General features: G+C 37.4%; 1 protein-coding gene across 9 annotated transcripts in view; it reads right to left on the bottom strand.

Moving 5' to 3' along the window:
- Positions 1-14449, bottom strand: part of grin1a (glutamate receptor, ionotropic, N-methyl D-aspartate 1a) — a 62316-nt gene that overhangs the window by 35305 nt on the left and 12562 nt on the right. For all 9 annotated transcript variants that reach the window (XM_088319658.1, XM_088319660.1, XM_088319665.1 and 6 more), the window contains exons 2-3: positions 12828-12962; positions 7936-8112 (exon numbers count right to left, since the gene is read on the bottom strand). In XM_088319658.1, coding sequence (XP_088175784.1) covers positions 7936-8112; positions 12828-12962 — 312 coding nt within the window. The remainder of the gene's footprint in view (positions 1-7935; positions 8113-12827; positions 12963-14449) is intronic.

Raw genomic sequence — 14449 nt, 5'->3', positions numbered from 1 at the left:
CAGGCAAGCTCAGAACAGGAAGGCTGGTAGCTGGATTTGATCCCATGACCTCAGAACTGTGCCGCAGACGCGCTAACCACTCAACTGCCGTGCTGCCCCAGGAATAATAAATAACAATTATTTTCTTGCAATAAAAATCATGAAGGAATTAAATGTATTTCCTTTAATTAAGAAAGTCTTTTTGGGGTGGATTTATTGCACTAATGGTATCAGTATCTGATATCACTATTGATCACTATCACTTGACAAGATTTGATGAGTATTGATTGATGTCTGTTACTCCCAACAACAGGTGTTGCGACACATCGGTTGCGTAGAACTAGCGTCGCATCAATTACTGCACAAAGTCATACGAATGTGTATGGGAGACAACCCCTGATTAATTAGGGGTAATGCGAGTAAAATAGATGGATGGATCATGTTTACAAAAGACTGATAGCAGTATTGGTTGCCTTTAAATTTCTGTGTTACAGAATTTGCAATTTATATGGGAGGAATCATAAATTCTAATTACTTTCATGCCTATTGAGTGGCAACATTTAGTTGGCATCGATGGTTTGTCATGTGTATAGTGTTGTTTGTATTGTTATGAAAAATATTTTTTGATAATTTTGACTCTAATAATAATAGTCTTAGTACTTTTAAAAATAATTAAACAAAAATGCAGTAATTTAAAACTTAACAGATTACAAAAAACCCTCATACAAATAGTCACTGTTATATAATGAATCAATGATAAACAGTGTTGGGAGTAACGTGTTACGAAGGAAAGCAATCACTTTTCTTCATAACAAGTACTGGAACGCGTTATTAATGAACTTTTTATCTCAATTGTCGTTACAACATGGTGCGTTACTCAGCTACTTCTTTAAAACAAATCACGGATGACATTGTTTTCTGTTCTTAAACTGCCCTTCTTTGCATTTGAAGTAACTTACGATCGTCAACGCGCCATCAACACAACACTGATCACAATACTGTAAAAGTATGGGCGTCTTTAAACCTTTGTACAAAATACAAGCAAATACAGCTACGGTGATGCAGTGTCAAGCACAGAGTGCGAGAAATGTATCCCTACTGATGATCTGATATTATCTCTAATGTATAAACTTGCATTCATTTTGTATTTAAAACTATAAAATAAAACACTGAAATCATTCGCATAATTGGTTGTTTCATTCGTAGTGGAGGGGATGTGGCTTATACAGGATAAACAAAATCTAAATGGCAAATGTAAGCGCATAATTTACGGTAAACAAGTTCTGAATAAAGGTCTTTTTATTTGTAAAATTATTTTTATTTTTTCATTATTTTTATTCTTATTTTTATTTTTAATTATTATTATTTTTGCAGCACACCACGCCTGGAGAAAAAAGAAAAAAATATATCTTTTTGAGTGGTTTGAAGACAAAATACCAAATGGATATGGAACGTCTCGGCTGTGGTAGTTTGCAAGCTGTCAAGATTGGCCAAGACAAGAAATGTAAAAGGTTTACCGTTTCCACATATTGGTGTACATATTTTCCTTAACTTGTTTTATTATGTGGCTATGTTTTAAGCAGTTTCAGGGGTCATGCTTTAATGTGAGTGTGTACAGTAATTTGTACGTATATAGTTAATTTTAGAGTAACACTACTTTTGGGTGTCAGTAATCTGTCAGGGAACACAATTAGTGAAATAACAAATAACTGTAACCAATTATTTTTTCTGTAAATATTTGCAATAAGTCAGGAATGTGTTCAATTCGATGGGGGGAAGCACGGGCTGGTCTTTGTTCCCTTTAAGGCCGAGACTCTATGCAGCCACAAACCATAGCAGGCGGAGACACCTCTTGTCCTCCAAGGTAAAGAAAAGAAATATTTTACAACAAACTGTTTTTGATGCAGGGGTAAATAATATGTCATGTCTGTCATGCTATGAAAATACTTTCTGATCATTTAAATTAGTTGATTGTCTTATCCACGGGTTGATGGATCAGTAATTTCATTATTGCTGCCGAATTTGTTTCCCCGTTTTCTAAAACTGCGAGGGCTTGTGTCAACAATGTATTTTATTCTTTTGCGTTATTCAACTGTCCTTGTCATGTAAATAAATGTAGTTTGTTATTATCAAACATGTGCGTTATATATTTGTGTGTTTCTACTATTTTCCTTCTGAACTGATCATTCATTACACATATCGATGAACTGAAAAATCCATCATTTAAAGCAAAAATAAAACATGTTTAGAGTATTGCCTTCTTCATGATAAACACCAGACACAATACGAGGCTATGTCGAATTAATTCAGGTGGGAAACCATTAGCACTACCTGCCGGCCAAATCTGTAACTACCGAATTAGATTCAAAATTAAATAAATATAATGTAAAGCAATTAATCGACAGCAGCATCCTGGAAGAGGGATTACCGCTTGCATCATGTATGGAGTTGTCCCTTGCCCGCATGCTGGTTTCAGATCGGAGGATGGTGTAATTGTAACCCTAGCAGTCCTTTGAGACATTTTGCGATTAAGGGCTATACAGATAAATGTGACTTGACTTAATACGACATTAAAGCATCCTACATTTTTTATATATTATGTGTGAAACGTTTGCCTCTGTGCACGTCTCTCCAGTTACCAACGTTCTGCCAGTGTTCCACTTTTTTCTCAGAAGTTTTTTTTTTCGAGAGTTCTATTTTAGTACCTACGTCAGACATTTATATTTCATGTTGCATTAGCCACTTTTGCTCTCTGACTGAGTCCAACGCGTACGCTGTCTTTTTGCTGGTGGTGCGAGCGATCCCCTGGGTGACTAAATGACCTCGCTCATGGCTCGCCACGTCGCTAAAAATAGTGTCAATTTACTGCATCAGTGAAGCTCAACTGAGTGATTAACCACCATATTCCTCTTTTAATTAGAGCATAACAAGATGAGGCAGTCAGTCTTACTCAATAAAAGTTTATATGACATAAAAGTCTTAAACCCCGCAAGAAAAAGAAGTAATAAGTATTTAATGTTAATATATTTTTCCAAGTTTTCTTTGAGTTATCCTGATGGTTTTGAGCTGATTCAAAATGAAGCACAATGTCAGACTTAGGTTGACAGCAAATGTGACATTGACGTCTGTCTCACTAATGTTGTCTTGGACTCTTGGGAAAAACAGAGATTCGCAATAAAATCTGATTGAAATCAAGTTCATTCACCCTGACAACCTTCATTTTATATATATATATATATATATATATATATATATATTTCATTTTCTAAGTATATATGTATATGCATTTGGATAGCTACTTAGAAAATGTCTATTCCTATTCCTCCTTATGTCTGCCTACTTTTATTGATGTACATTAATGTGTCCTTTTATTTCCCACCCAATTCTCTTGCTTCATGGCAGAGGGCGATAATGAGACCAATGATTCTTATTTGGTGCACACCTCACCCGAACAATAGAATTAGTAATAGTACTGCAATAAGTTAAGCCATTTAGAATTATATTTTTCTTGTTGCATGGATTTTTTTCCACCATGGAGGATTACTTATTTATTGATGCTTTTATTCAAAAGGAGCAGTACATAGACTTCATCGGTCTTGGACAAGTACTCACTCCGACATTTTATTCTGTAGAACAAACTCAGATAAAAAGCTTGAAAAAATAATGAGGTTTTTCAAAAGTGCAACTCCTTGGCATTAAGAAACACTAAAAGAAATAAATGAAACACTTTGTGGTGGTCAGTAAATGCTACTTTTATAGACCAAGCACAGGGAAAACAAATATGGAATCATTCTATTTAGAGGAAATCATGAAAACGAGACAAAGAAATAACAATCAAATAATATCACTCGTATTCAGTTGCACCACCTTTGGCTTTGATGACAGCTTGCAATCTCTGAGGCATGGACTTGATGAATATTTGTCATCAATGTGGTGCCAACTCTTTTTGATTGCAATTGCTTGATCAGCTTTGGAGGTCAGAGCCTTGCTGAGGACAATTTTCTTTCAATAATTTCCACCACAATTTTTCAATTGGGTTGAGATCTGGGTTATTTGCAGGCCATGACATTGACTGAGGCCGTCTTTCTCCAAGGAATTTCTTTCAACTTTTTTGCTCTGTGTCATGATGCATTGTTATCTAAGAAAATCCCCAAACACTTTTTTAATTGGAGGAATAAGAAACCTGTCCAAAATGTCAATTCAAACTTGTGCATTTATTGCAGATTTGACCAGAGACATCTCCTCAGTGCCTTTGCTTGACATGCAGCCCCATATTGTTAAGGATTGTGGGAATTTTGATGCTTTCTTTAGGCAGTCATCTTTGTAAAACTCACCGGAATGGCACCAAACAAAAGTTTCAGCAGCATCACCTCCAATTCAGATTTGTGACTCATCACTGTAGATAACCTTCATCCAGTCATCCACAGTCTATGATTGCCTCTCCCTAGCTCATTGCAGTCTTGTTCTTTTGTGTTTAAGCGTCAACGATGGTTAAAATCTTATTTACTTTTGGCGATTTTGCACAGTTCTGTCACATACATTGACTCCAAATTCCTCCCATTTCCTCTTCATTTGTCTTGTCATGCATTTTCTGTTTTCAAGACATATGGCCTTTAGTTTTTTGTCTTGCCACCTACATGTCTTCCTTGGTCTACCAGTACGCTTGACTTTTACAACTTTCCCATGCTGTTTGTACTTGGTCCAAATTTTTGATACATCTGACTTTGAAAAGCCCACATCTTTGGCAACCATACGAGTAGTTACCTTCTTCAAGAAGTGTGACGATCCTGTCCCTGGTCTCGAGACATCCCTCTTGTTTGAGCCAAGATTTTTGCTAATCCACTAAATCCAGGAACCTTCCAAGATGTGATACATACACTGTTTTTAAGTGCTGACTAATTAACAGACTTAATTTAAAAAGGTGCCCAATTAAGGAAAGGAAATTCATTGGGTGTGTTCTTATTTTCTACACAAAATTCACTGATTCCGATTTTGTCTCCTCAGAATTGAGTGATTCCATATAATTTCCCTGCACTTGCTCTATAAAAGTAACATTTTCTGACCATTGCAATGTTTTTTCCTAATTTATTTTAGTGTTTCTGATTATATGTTGCACTTTTGGAATGACCCTATGATTGTTTCATGTTTGTGATCTGAGTTTTTTTCTACAGAATCAAATGTCTGCATGAGGGCTTGCCAAAGGCATGTTATTCCATACTTTTTACTAAGGGTTGTATAAGACATTTTTTTTTCTATTCTTCAGTTTTTATTTTGTTTTTTTTTACTCTCCCAATGAAAAGATGAAAAAAAAACGTAGATTCACGAATTCGTGAATCTGCCCGTGCCTCGCCAGTGTATCTTCTCATCTCATTAGCTGCACCACTTATCCTCAGTAGGGTCACGGGGGTGCTGGAGCCCATCCCAGAAATCATCGGGCATTGGGCAGGGCACACCCTGAACTGGTTGCCTGCCAATCGCAGGGCACACATGGACAGACAACTCCCTCGCTCATTCACACCTAGGGACAATTTGGACCAGCCATTCCACCTGAAATACATGTCTTTGGAATATGGGAGGAAACCGGAGAGCCCGGAAGAAACCCACGCAAGCACGGGTAGAACATACAAACTCCGCACAGGAAGTCCGGTAGCTGGATTTGAACCCACAAAGGAGGTTCCCAGGACCTTAGAACTGTGCCGCACACGCTCTAACCACTGCGCCGCCGTGCTGCCCCCAGTGTATCTTGACTTTTGTCATTTGTTTGTTGATCAGGGTTTGTAGATACCAGCTTTTTTGGACTCATACCAATGGAAATACACTCTTTAGTACTCACAGATTACAATACCTTTTCCATGTGCTGATACAATTATTGCATTCATTTCATTGAGAAACCCTTCCACAAAAAAAAAAAAAAATAGATATATAAAAAATAAACTTTCTAATGTGAATTCCAGACTACAGTACAGGGGGTTTGTTTTTTGCTTAATTTTAAAGACTTTTCTATCCTTCTTAACAACAAATTACATTTTCAATTATATCTCCGAATTGAATAGCAGAGGTTACCTGTCAAAAACGCTACACTATTTTTCTGTATCATCAGCGTCAATGTTAGGTCGCTGGTTTCCTTTAATCCTTGAGGAACCATAACAAGCAAATGCAATTTGATCCATTACCGCGGTAACCACCAATGTCAACAACACAAAAACACATGAATGTGTTTTAATTTGTCACTATTCTCCATCGCATGGTTACCGTAGCTCTGTCATCTAGAAATATAAAGGCTACATTTTATGTGATGCAGCCCTCATTCGCGTTTTTTCTTGACGTAGTAATGAATATGTGCTTGTATCTGTAATTGGAAACTTGAATTGTGATCTAAAAACCTGTGACATAAACAATTTGGAGCAAAACTGAAAATGATGCAGCTAAAAACGGCTTAGTGTTTGATGGCACAGCTCCATTAGTGTTCTACAGCCAAATTCCCTACGTCTTAGCTGCAGGGTATGTGGTGGGCTTCACACGTAAGAAATTGACATGAATTAGTTTATATTTATGGTTGTTTAGGCCTGCGTCTTAAAGTGCGGTGCGGCTTGTACAGGACAAAATTGAGTATCGTTCTCAAATTTGTAAAAAAAAAACAACAAAACAAACAAACAAACAAAAAAAAACGGCATTTAATCATGTGCGCTCGGTAGTCTGGAAATTACGGTCATCCAAACTCTTTAAACAGATTGTCAGGATCTGGTACGTTACCTTCCAACAAAGAGACCCATGTGTCCAGTCAACACACACCTATCCCTAATTGTCCTGACATTCGTATTGACATTTTGAACAGCACACAATGCGGGTAATTTGCATTACAGCTGCCCTTTGTTTGTTTGTTATTTTGTTCCTTGCATCTCTATTTTCGTTTTGGTCTTTGTTTCTGGTTTGGAGCATGTCAGGTTTTGTCTTGCTTAGACAATTCCTTCCTTTGTGACCCCTTGTTTGTTTCTAACTTTTTAAATTGCATTTCCATATCGGGCTTTTATTCTGGTTTGTATATTGTCAGGTTTGATTTTGTTTGGATATGTTGTTTTGCGACCTCTCGTTTGTTACTTAGTTCCTACTTAGTTTTTAAATATCATCATTTATACGCTTGCCTCAGTTCCTGATTTGCTACACTTGGGTCCACCCAAAAAAGCTTAACACAAACCCCTGTTTAATCACTGTTGATGCAGGTCACTTCCTTCAACTGCTTTCCCAGCCTCCTGGTGAATGGCTTCAAGTAAGAGTGTCATATTGACCCTGTCTTAGCGTAGTAATTTAATTAAACCTCTGAATTGGGACTCATTTCACTCTGCTACACAATTACAGCAGAGAGGTCCAGAGAGGCACAACGAGAGTGGAAAGAAAAAAGAAAAAAAGGATACCCTTGGGTAATTCGGGCTTATTAAATGGATGAGAAAGATGCTTTTCTTCACTTCCCCTATCACCCTTTTGCATCATTGCAGGTCATGTGAGATTTGCCTCATGGAAGATCAGCATTTCAGTGACCCATATCCACAGCTCCGAGGCACACACAAATTGCATGCTTCAGCATTATGTAAAATGGCCCAAGCCATAAAATGCGCTACTGTGGGGATATTCATCCCGACTCCATGACTTCTGTCCATGATGGTTTGCAAAACCTCACATCAAAGTCCTCTATTTGGCTCCCATTGCAGAAAGACATGGGATCAGTTTGGACTGTGGCGAAAAGCAACGTGAAAATGAGCAAACAAACTTCTGTCAAAAAAGTGGACCACATTAGACGCTGTTGATGTCTATCGAATGTTAGCCAACGTTTACACAATGGTGAGAAAGAGACATGACCACGTAACAGAGAGTGGACCGGCTACATAGAAAGTTGGGGGTGGGGAGCTGAAGGAAGAATGGGGGCAGGGTGGTGCCCTGGGGGTGGGGGCAGCCTCTCACCTTGGTTTCTCTCTCCTCCAGAAGCGTCTCCAGCCTCTTCTGAGCGGCTCGGCCCTCGTGGTCGTCGCTCACAATCAGTATGATGTGGTTCCAGTTGAACTCGCGCATCAGATCGAACCACACATGCGCTTGGTGTGAGTAGGGAGGGACGGTCCGCAGGAATGACAGATGGATGCTCTGTAATGAAGGACAGTTTCCATACACAGTAATCCCTTGCTGTAGTCGCGGTTTACTTTTTGCAGTTTTGCTTCTTCATGGATTTTTATTGTGCATTGGGTTCTCCATTCTGATAAACAGTCGCCCCATCCCTTTTATGCCCTCTATGTCAATAACACGGCGGTTTAAGTTGTGAACCCACATTACATACACGCAAATCTTTTGCAATTTCTAGTTTCTCTAAAAAAACATTTTGTCAACAAAACATTTCGGACTGACAAAAGCAAAAAAAGTCGGAAGAACAATCTTTCTATTGCCAAAAAAGTTGGAGTTCTCGACATGCCAAAGCAGGGATGTCAAACTCAGTTTGGCTCTGGGGACGGATCCAGACTTTCTGTTCTCAGGTGGGCCGGATCAATGAAAAATGTCAATGCCAAATATTTAGCTTTGTATTATGCATTATCATTTAACCTACATAAGTACCTTATATATTTAAGTCATGTATGACAAGGGATCTTTTTGAAGCACAAGCCATTTAAATACCTGCTAACACTACCACTAAGCACGTAAGACTACCACTTTCTCCCCCTTAAAAATGCTGACTTTTTAAAAAGAAAATCTACCACTGTTTTCAAATTTAAATACAAAAAAAAAAAAAACCTGGATTGTCATAATGACTGATTAATTTCACTTGTGCCCCCACGTTTGGCGCCAGCAGCTGCGGGCTTCCTGATTGGTTTCCCATCCTACTTAAGCTCAGTTCTTTCACTCGCCTCTTGTCAGTCCGTCAGCGAACCTGTTTCTACAAGGCAATCACTTTGACTCCGACTCCCGTCGGTCCGACTTTTTTCACCAGTTTTCCACCCGTCCGTTCCTGATTTCCCGGCTACGACCTGTTTTTTGACTCCAACCACGTTTTGCTGTCCCGTCCCGGCTTATCACTCGTTTTTGATCCCGAGCACGTTTTGCTCTCCTGTCCCGGCTATCAACCAGTTTTTTTCAGTCTTCGACACCACAATTTCCCGCTCCGAAAGATCGACTTCCGCATTCAGAACATGTTGTGATTCTGTGAGCGGCTTGCTTCCCGCGTCCAGCGAGCACCGGATCGCGGGCGCTGGGCTTCCTTTTTATCGTAATAAACTTGTGGTTAATGTTACGCATCTGGGTCCTAATTCCGTTCTGGTCGTGACATGGATATTACTATTTTACCACCTTTGCTTTATCTTCACGCAAGACTAAATCTTTGTGTAAAAATATAATCCAACAATTGCATTAAATTAGCGTTTTGGTAAAAGAATATCACCTCCAGTTATAAAGAAGTAGATGTTTTTTTAAAATATTGAGGAGATTGTGTTTGCATGTATGCATTTATTTGCAAATAATCTGGAAAAAAAGATATTTTCATTTTTTGGCATTGAATGTGTTAACTGGTTTATTTTTACTGTTGAATGAATGCAGTCTTACACTCTTTTTGACTCAATCAAAGTTTTATGGCTATCCGGAATAAATCAGACCTCAACAGACCCTCGAGTCGAAGATTTGACATTACCTGTGTTAAGGGAAGGTAAGATCCTTTTTTGGGACAAATTTGTTTTCCAATAACGTCCAAATGATGGTGACAAAATATCATCTCATGTACCAAATTATTGACCAGAAATCTTTTCAACCCCTTTTTGGAATCAATACAGTATAGCAGCAAGATTATCTTTAAAATGAAAATTCAACACGACAGAAGTTATTAGTACAGAAGTTATTGGTAAAAAAACAAACAAAAACAAAAAACCTTTATAAAGTTCAGTTATTTTATTTGTTCACAACATGCTTGTTGAGCCATGGGTTTGGTCCTTTGATTTCATTGTATAATAGAGTATTCAATAAATAAATAAAGGTTTCTACTTCGTAGATTTTGACAATCACAGGTCTTCTTCTGAACGCAACTCCTGCGGAAAATGAGGCAATATTGTATACATTGTTTGAAAAGTAGGAGTTTATGCCATTTTTATGTTAACATAAAATACCTAAAACAACATCAATGTCAAAATTATTACATTTTAGATGCGGAATTCAACTGCACACAGTGACAGATTCTGGCCTGGTCCAAGTAGGACGCAATGTGGCTTAATACATGAAGACGATTCTGTCCTCTGAGCAGTTGAAGCAGTTGAGACCGCATTGTCTTCAGAAAAAGAACAACATTATTGATAAATGGTCCTGCATGATGACCCCCTTAGTATGTCCCTTTTTGAGATTGAAATCCTCATTCGGTAAAATAATATGGCGATAAAGATTTTAGTTTGTTTTTTATGCCCAACTGTGTTCAAGGATCCCATGCATTAGCTCAGGAGGTAGAGCGCTCGTCTTGGGATCAAGAGGTCACTGGTTCGATTTCCGGCTCCTCCGTGTTATATGTTGAAGTGTCCTTGGGCAAGACACTGAATCTCTAATGCCCCCATTAATCAGGTAGGTGCCTTACATAGCGGACTCCCTATCGGTGTGTGAATGCGTGTGTGAATGGGTAAGTGTGAAGAGCATTGTAAAGCGCTTTGGAGATCGTCATCGACTTGAAAAATGCTATATAAATGCAAACCATTTACTATTTTACAGTGTGGAACTGCAAGTATTTAGGAAACAACTATATTTAAAGAAGAAGAAACTGATCAGAAAAAAATATCGTAATTAATATTCAACATGTTTTTGCTCCAAAAACAAACCTTGAATTATAATATTTGATATTATTATTTTCCTTTTTTAAATCAGAAATTTGAAGTGTGGAGCTTAAACATTTTTAAAATGCTGAAAGATGAAAAAAATAGACCTGAAATTAATTCCTTTCCGAAAAAATAAAACACATTGAAATATGATTTTTTTTTTTAATGAAACTTTTTGAATGTAAATATTTTAGGTAAAAATAGCAGGAAAAGAAAAAAAATAATTAACACAATTCTGAACAATTTACTTGAGGAATATCGTTATTCTTACTTTCTCATTTTTTATTTAAAAAAGTGACTCAATTAAGTATGTAAGGAAGTATGTAAGGGGTTTTTTTTATTTAAAAATGGGCTGCGTAGTTTGGGGTGTCCTCAAAAGGTTAAGAGTTAAAAAAATGTATCACTTAAGTATGAGTTAACAATGCCCAACTGAGTTCAAAGAGCCCTTAAGCTTTATTTTCCATTGTGCCTATCTACGTTTATCTAATTTGATCAGGCCTGTTCGGGCGGTACAAATCCCTTAAAAAGATGAAAAAGAAGATTCTATTGGAGCACGTCTAACAAATGCCATGTACTGTACTTGCACGCAAACCATCTGTAAATCTGCCGCCATCTCCTGGCTTAAGTTGTGAGTGCAGCCTTAAGTTTTCAAATTGCGCACCCCACCTTGAACCAGAAATATAGAACTCTCAAGCTTCAAAGATTGAATGGAAATAATACAATCAAAGAAGACATAGAGTAATGTAAAAAGAAAAATACTAAAATAAGCCACATTATTTGAAAACTGAACAGGCAAACTTTATTTGGAAAGATTGTTATACTTTTTGAGTTCTGTCGTGTTGATGGTTCACGTGGTCACAGATATAAGTTACAGGTGCCTAGACCTACCAGCAACTTGCATGGAAACTTTATTTCTTTCAGGATACCAAAAATTTGGATTTTTTTTTTGCCTGACCGGGTTATTAGTGCAAATACGGTGCAAACCTTTAAGCAAAGGTTGGCAGAAATAGATTTGTCAAATTTTCTTAGGGGAGGGGGCGTAAGGTGACCATATTTGGCCAAGCTCACTCTCAGCATTAGTTTTTTTGTGTCATGTTTTGATTAATGTATCCAACAATACCTTCAATAAACATTTATTATTATTTTTATTTACTAATGATTTACTTAAAGGGAAACTGCGTAATATTTGACCACTAGATGTCTCTGTGATGTGTAGTGCGATTAAAAAAAGAGCGCAAAACACACAAGAAATGATACTTATTTTTGTTTGTTTTTTTACCCAGTCTTTTGGTTTTGGGGGTACCCATAGCAGCAAGATGGTGGACAATGATGTCAAATCCCTTCAGTTGAGGTTAATGGTATGTAGAGACAAATTTCTCGACGGACGAGTATCTAAAAAAAATAACAATGATATATATATATATATATATATATATATATATATATATATATATATATATATATATATATATATATATATATATATAAATATATATATATATATATATATATATATATATATATATATATATATATATATATTTTTTTTTTAATTATTATTTTTTTTTTATTTTTTATTTTTTTTGCTTATAATAAAAAAAATTTAAATGAATGAATTGTTTTTTTCAATAGCCACTGAATAATACACAATGTCCTTATATCATGTTAATATTTTTTACCCTTAAGACAAAAATATATACATAAAACAAAACAACCATTGGACAACTGTAGGTTATAGAACCCATTATTTACACGGTCGCAAGTTTCTAACTAGCCCTTCAAATTGTTTTTATGTGCTCTCTTTAAAGTTAACAGTCTGTGCTTCATAAAAACATAATTCAGGTCAAAGACATTATTGATGGAGTTCTTTCAATTTCATGCTGTGAACATACTCCATCATCCTCTAATGGACACTGATGGGCCATTTAATCTCGCAAGCTTTTCAAGTCCTCCCAGGAGACTCTGTGCCTCTCGATCCATTCTCGTTTTTCCTTTTGGTTTGAATCGGTTCCCGGAACACGTGCCTACCTTGTCTGAGTAAATGGACATGCGGGTGGTGAGCCCAACCACAGGGATACGGTAGAAGCCGGCCGTGTAGGAGACGGGTGTGGGAGTCAGGTGGTCATTGGATTGGGGCGGGTGACTCACAAGGATGGCATAGACCTGTGGGTACAAAAAATGATGAATTAAGACTCACAAAAATGACACGATAAAACTATAAAATATATGGTAGTTTTGCAGTATTCATATATTTACGCAAAATTCCGGACTACAAAGTACACCCGATAAAAAGCGGCATGCTCAAATTCTTAACAAAACTCAATTTTGTCTTTTTCCAAGCCGCTCTGGAATTTAAGCTGTAGACCTAAACAGCTATAAAAAAATGAACTAATTCACGTACATATTGTACATTTTAAGCCTGGTACAGACTTGGCACGAACTGCGTGGGGAATTTGACATTGACCCTTTTGGCAGCAGTTCTGCTCCGGTTAATTTAGTTTTTAGAACATGTGACAGAGATGGTTATTACAAAGACAAGCACATACTGTATTTGTTACTCTGCAAAAGAAAACGGGAAAGAGGGCTCCATGGCGTATTTTTCCAGACACCTGCGCCAGGCAACCATACTGTGATGAATACTGCCAAATTGGTACACAGACATGTCACTTTAGTTTTTTTTTCATTTCTGGTTATCGTGGTAATGGATCAAATTGCATTGCATGCATTTCGTATTATCATTCTTCGACGATTAAAGGAAACGTCAGCGACCTGACATTGACACCAGTGATGCGGATAAAGGAAAAGTAGTGTTTCTATATAAACCCTCCAATGCTGATCAATTTGGATGTATACACTCAGGACTTGATTTGTCAGTGAAAATATTGTGAGATGACTACATTGTAAATACTGAATAAAGCTCTGTGCCATTTTTCTCCTGTTTAATCCATCCATCCATTATCTGCATCGCTTATCCTTAGCAGGGTCGCGAGGGTGCTGAAGCCCATCCCAGCTATTTTCAGGCAGTGGGCAGGGGACACCATGAACTAGTTGCCATCCAGTCGCAGAGCACACAGAGACATACAACTCATTCGCTCACTCACACCTAGGGACAATTTGAACCGGCCAATTTACCTGACTAGCATGTTTTTGGAATGTGGGGTTTGATCCAATGAACTCAGAACTGTGTCACACACGCGCTAACCACCGCACTACCAAGCTGTCCTCCTGTTTAAAATTATACGAGTAATGTTGGCAAAAACATGGACTATTTTATCTTGAAGGGCATCATAGATGTTTCCAGACGTCACTGCAATGATTTTTTATTTACAGCGCTAATCTCGCAAACCTTTAAAGTCCTCCAAGGAAACTGTGCACCTCTCTCCCTCCAGAGCAGTAAAATGCATCCTGCAGTTTTCTTTTGTGCGGCTATACTGTATACAGTAAATAAGAATAAGCCGCACCGTATTTAAAACCAGAGTGTTTTAAATGTAGCAAAAAAGTAGTGGCTTGTCATTCAGAATTTATGGTAGGTGTTCATATTAGGTGGTGGAGAAATAGTAAGTTTTAAAAACATGTAGTAAGCATTTATTAGCTTGCAAGTGACAAGCAGCAAAATTGTTTCTATATATATTCTCTGGTAAGTCAAATTT

Source organism: Urocampus carinirostris, chromosome 16, assembly GCF_059441175.1.
Source record: "Urocampus carinirostris isolate Australia breed hairy pipefish chromosome 16, RoL_Ucar_1.0, whole genome shotgun sequence".
Taxonomy (NCBI): domain Eukaryota; kingdom Metazoa; phylum Chordata; class Actinopteri; order Syngnathiformes; family Syngnathidae; genus Urocampus; species Urocampus carinirostris.
This window is presented reverse-complemented; position numbering and strand designations above follow the sequence as displayed.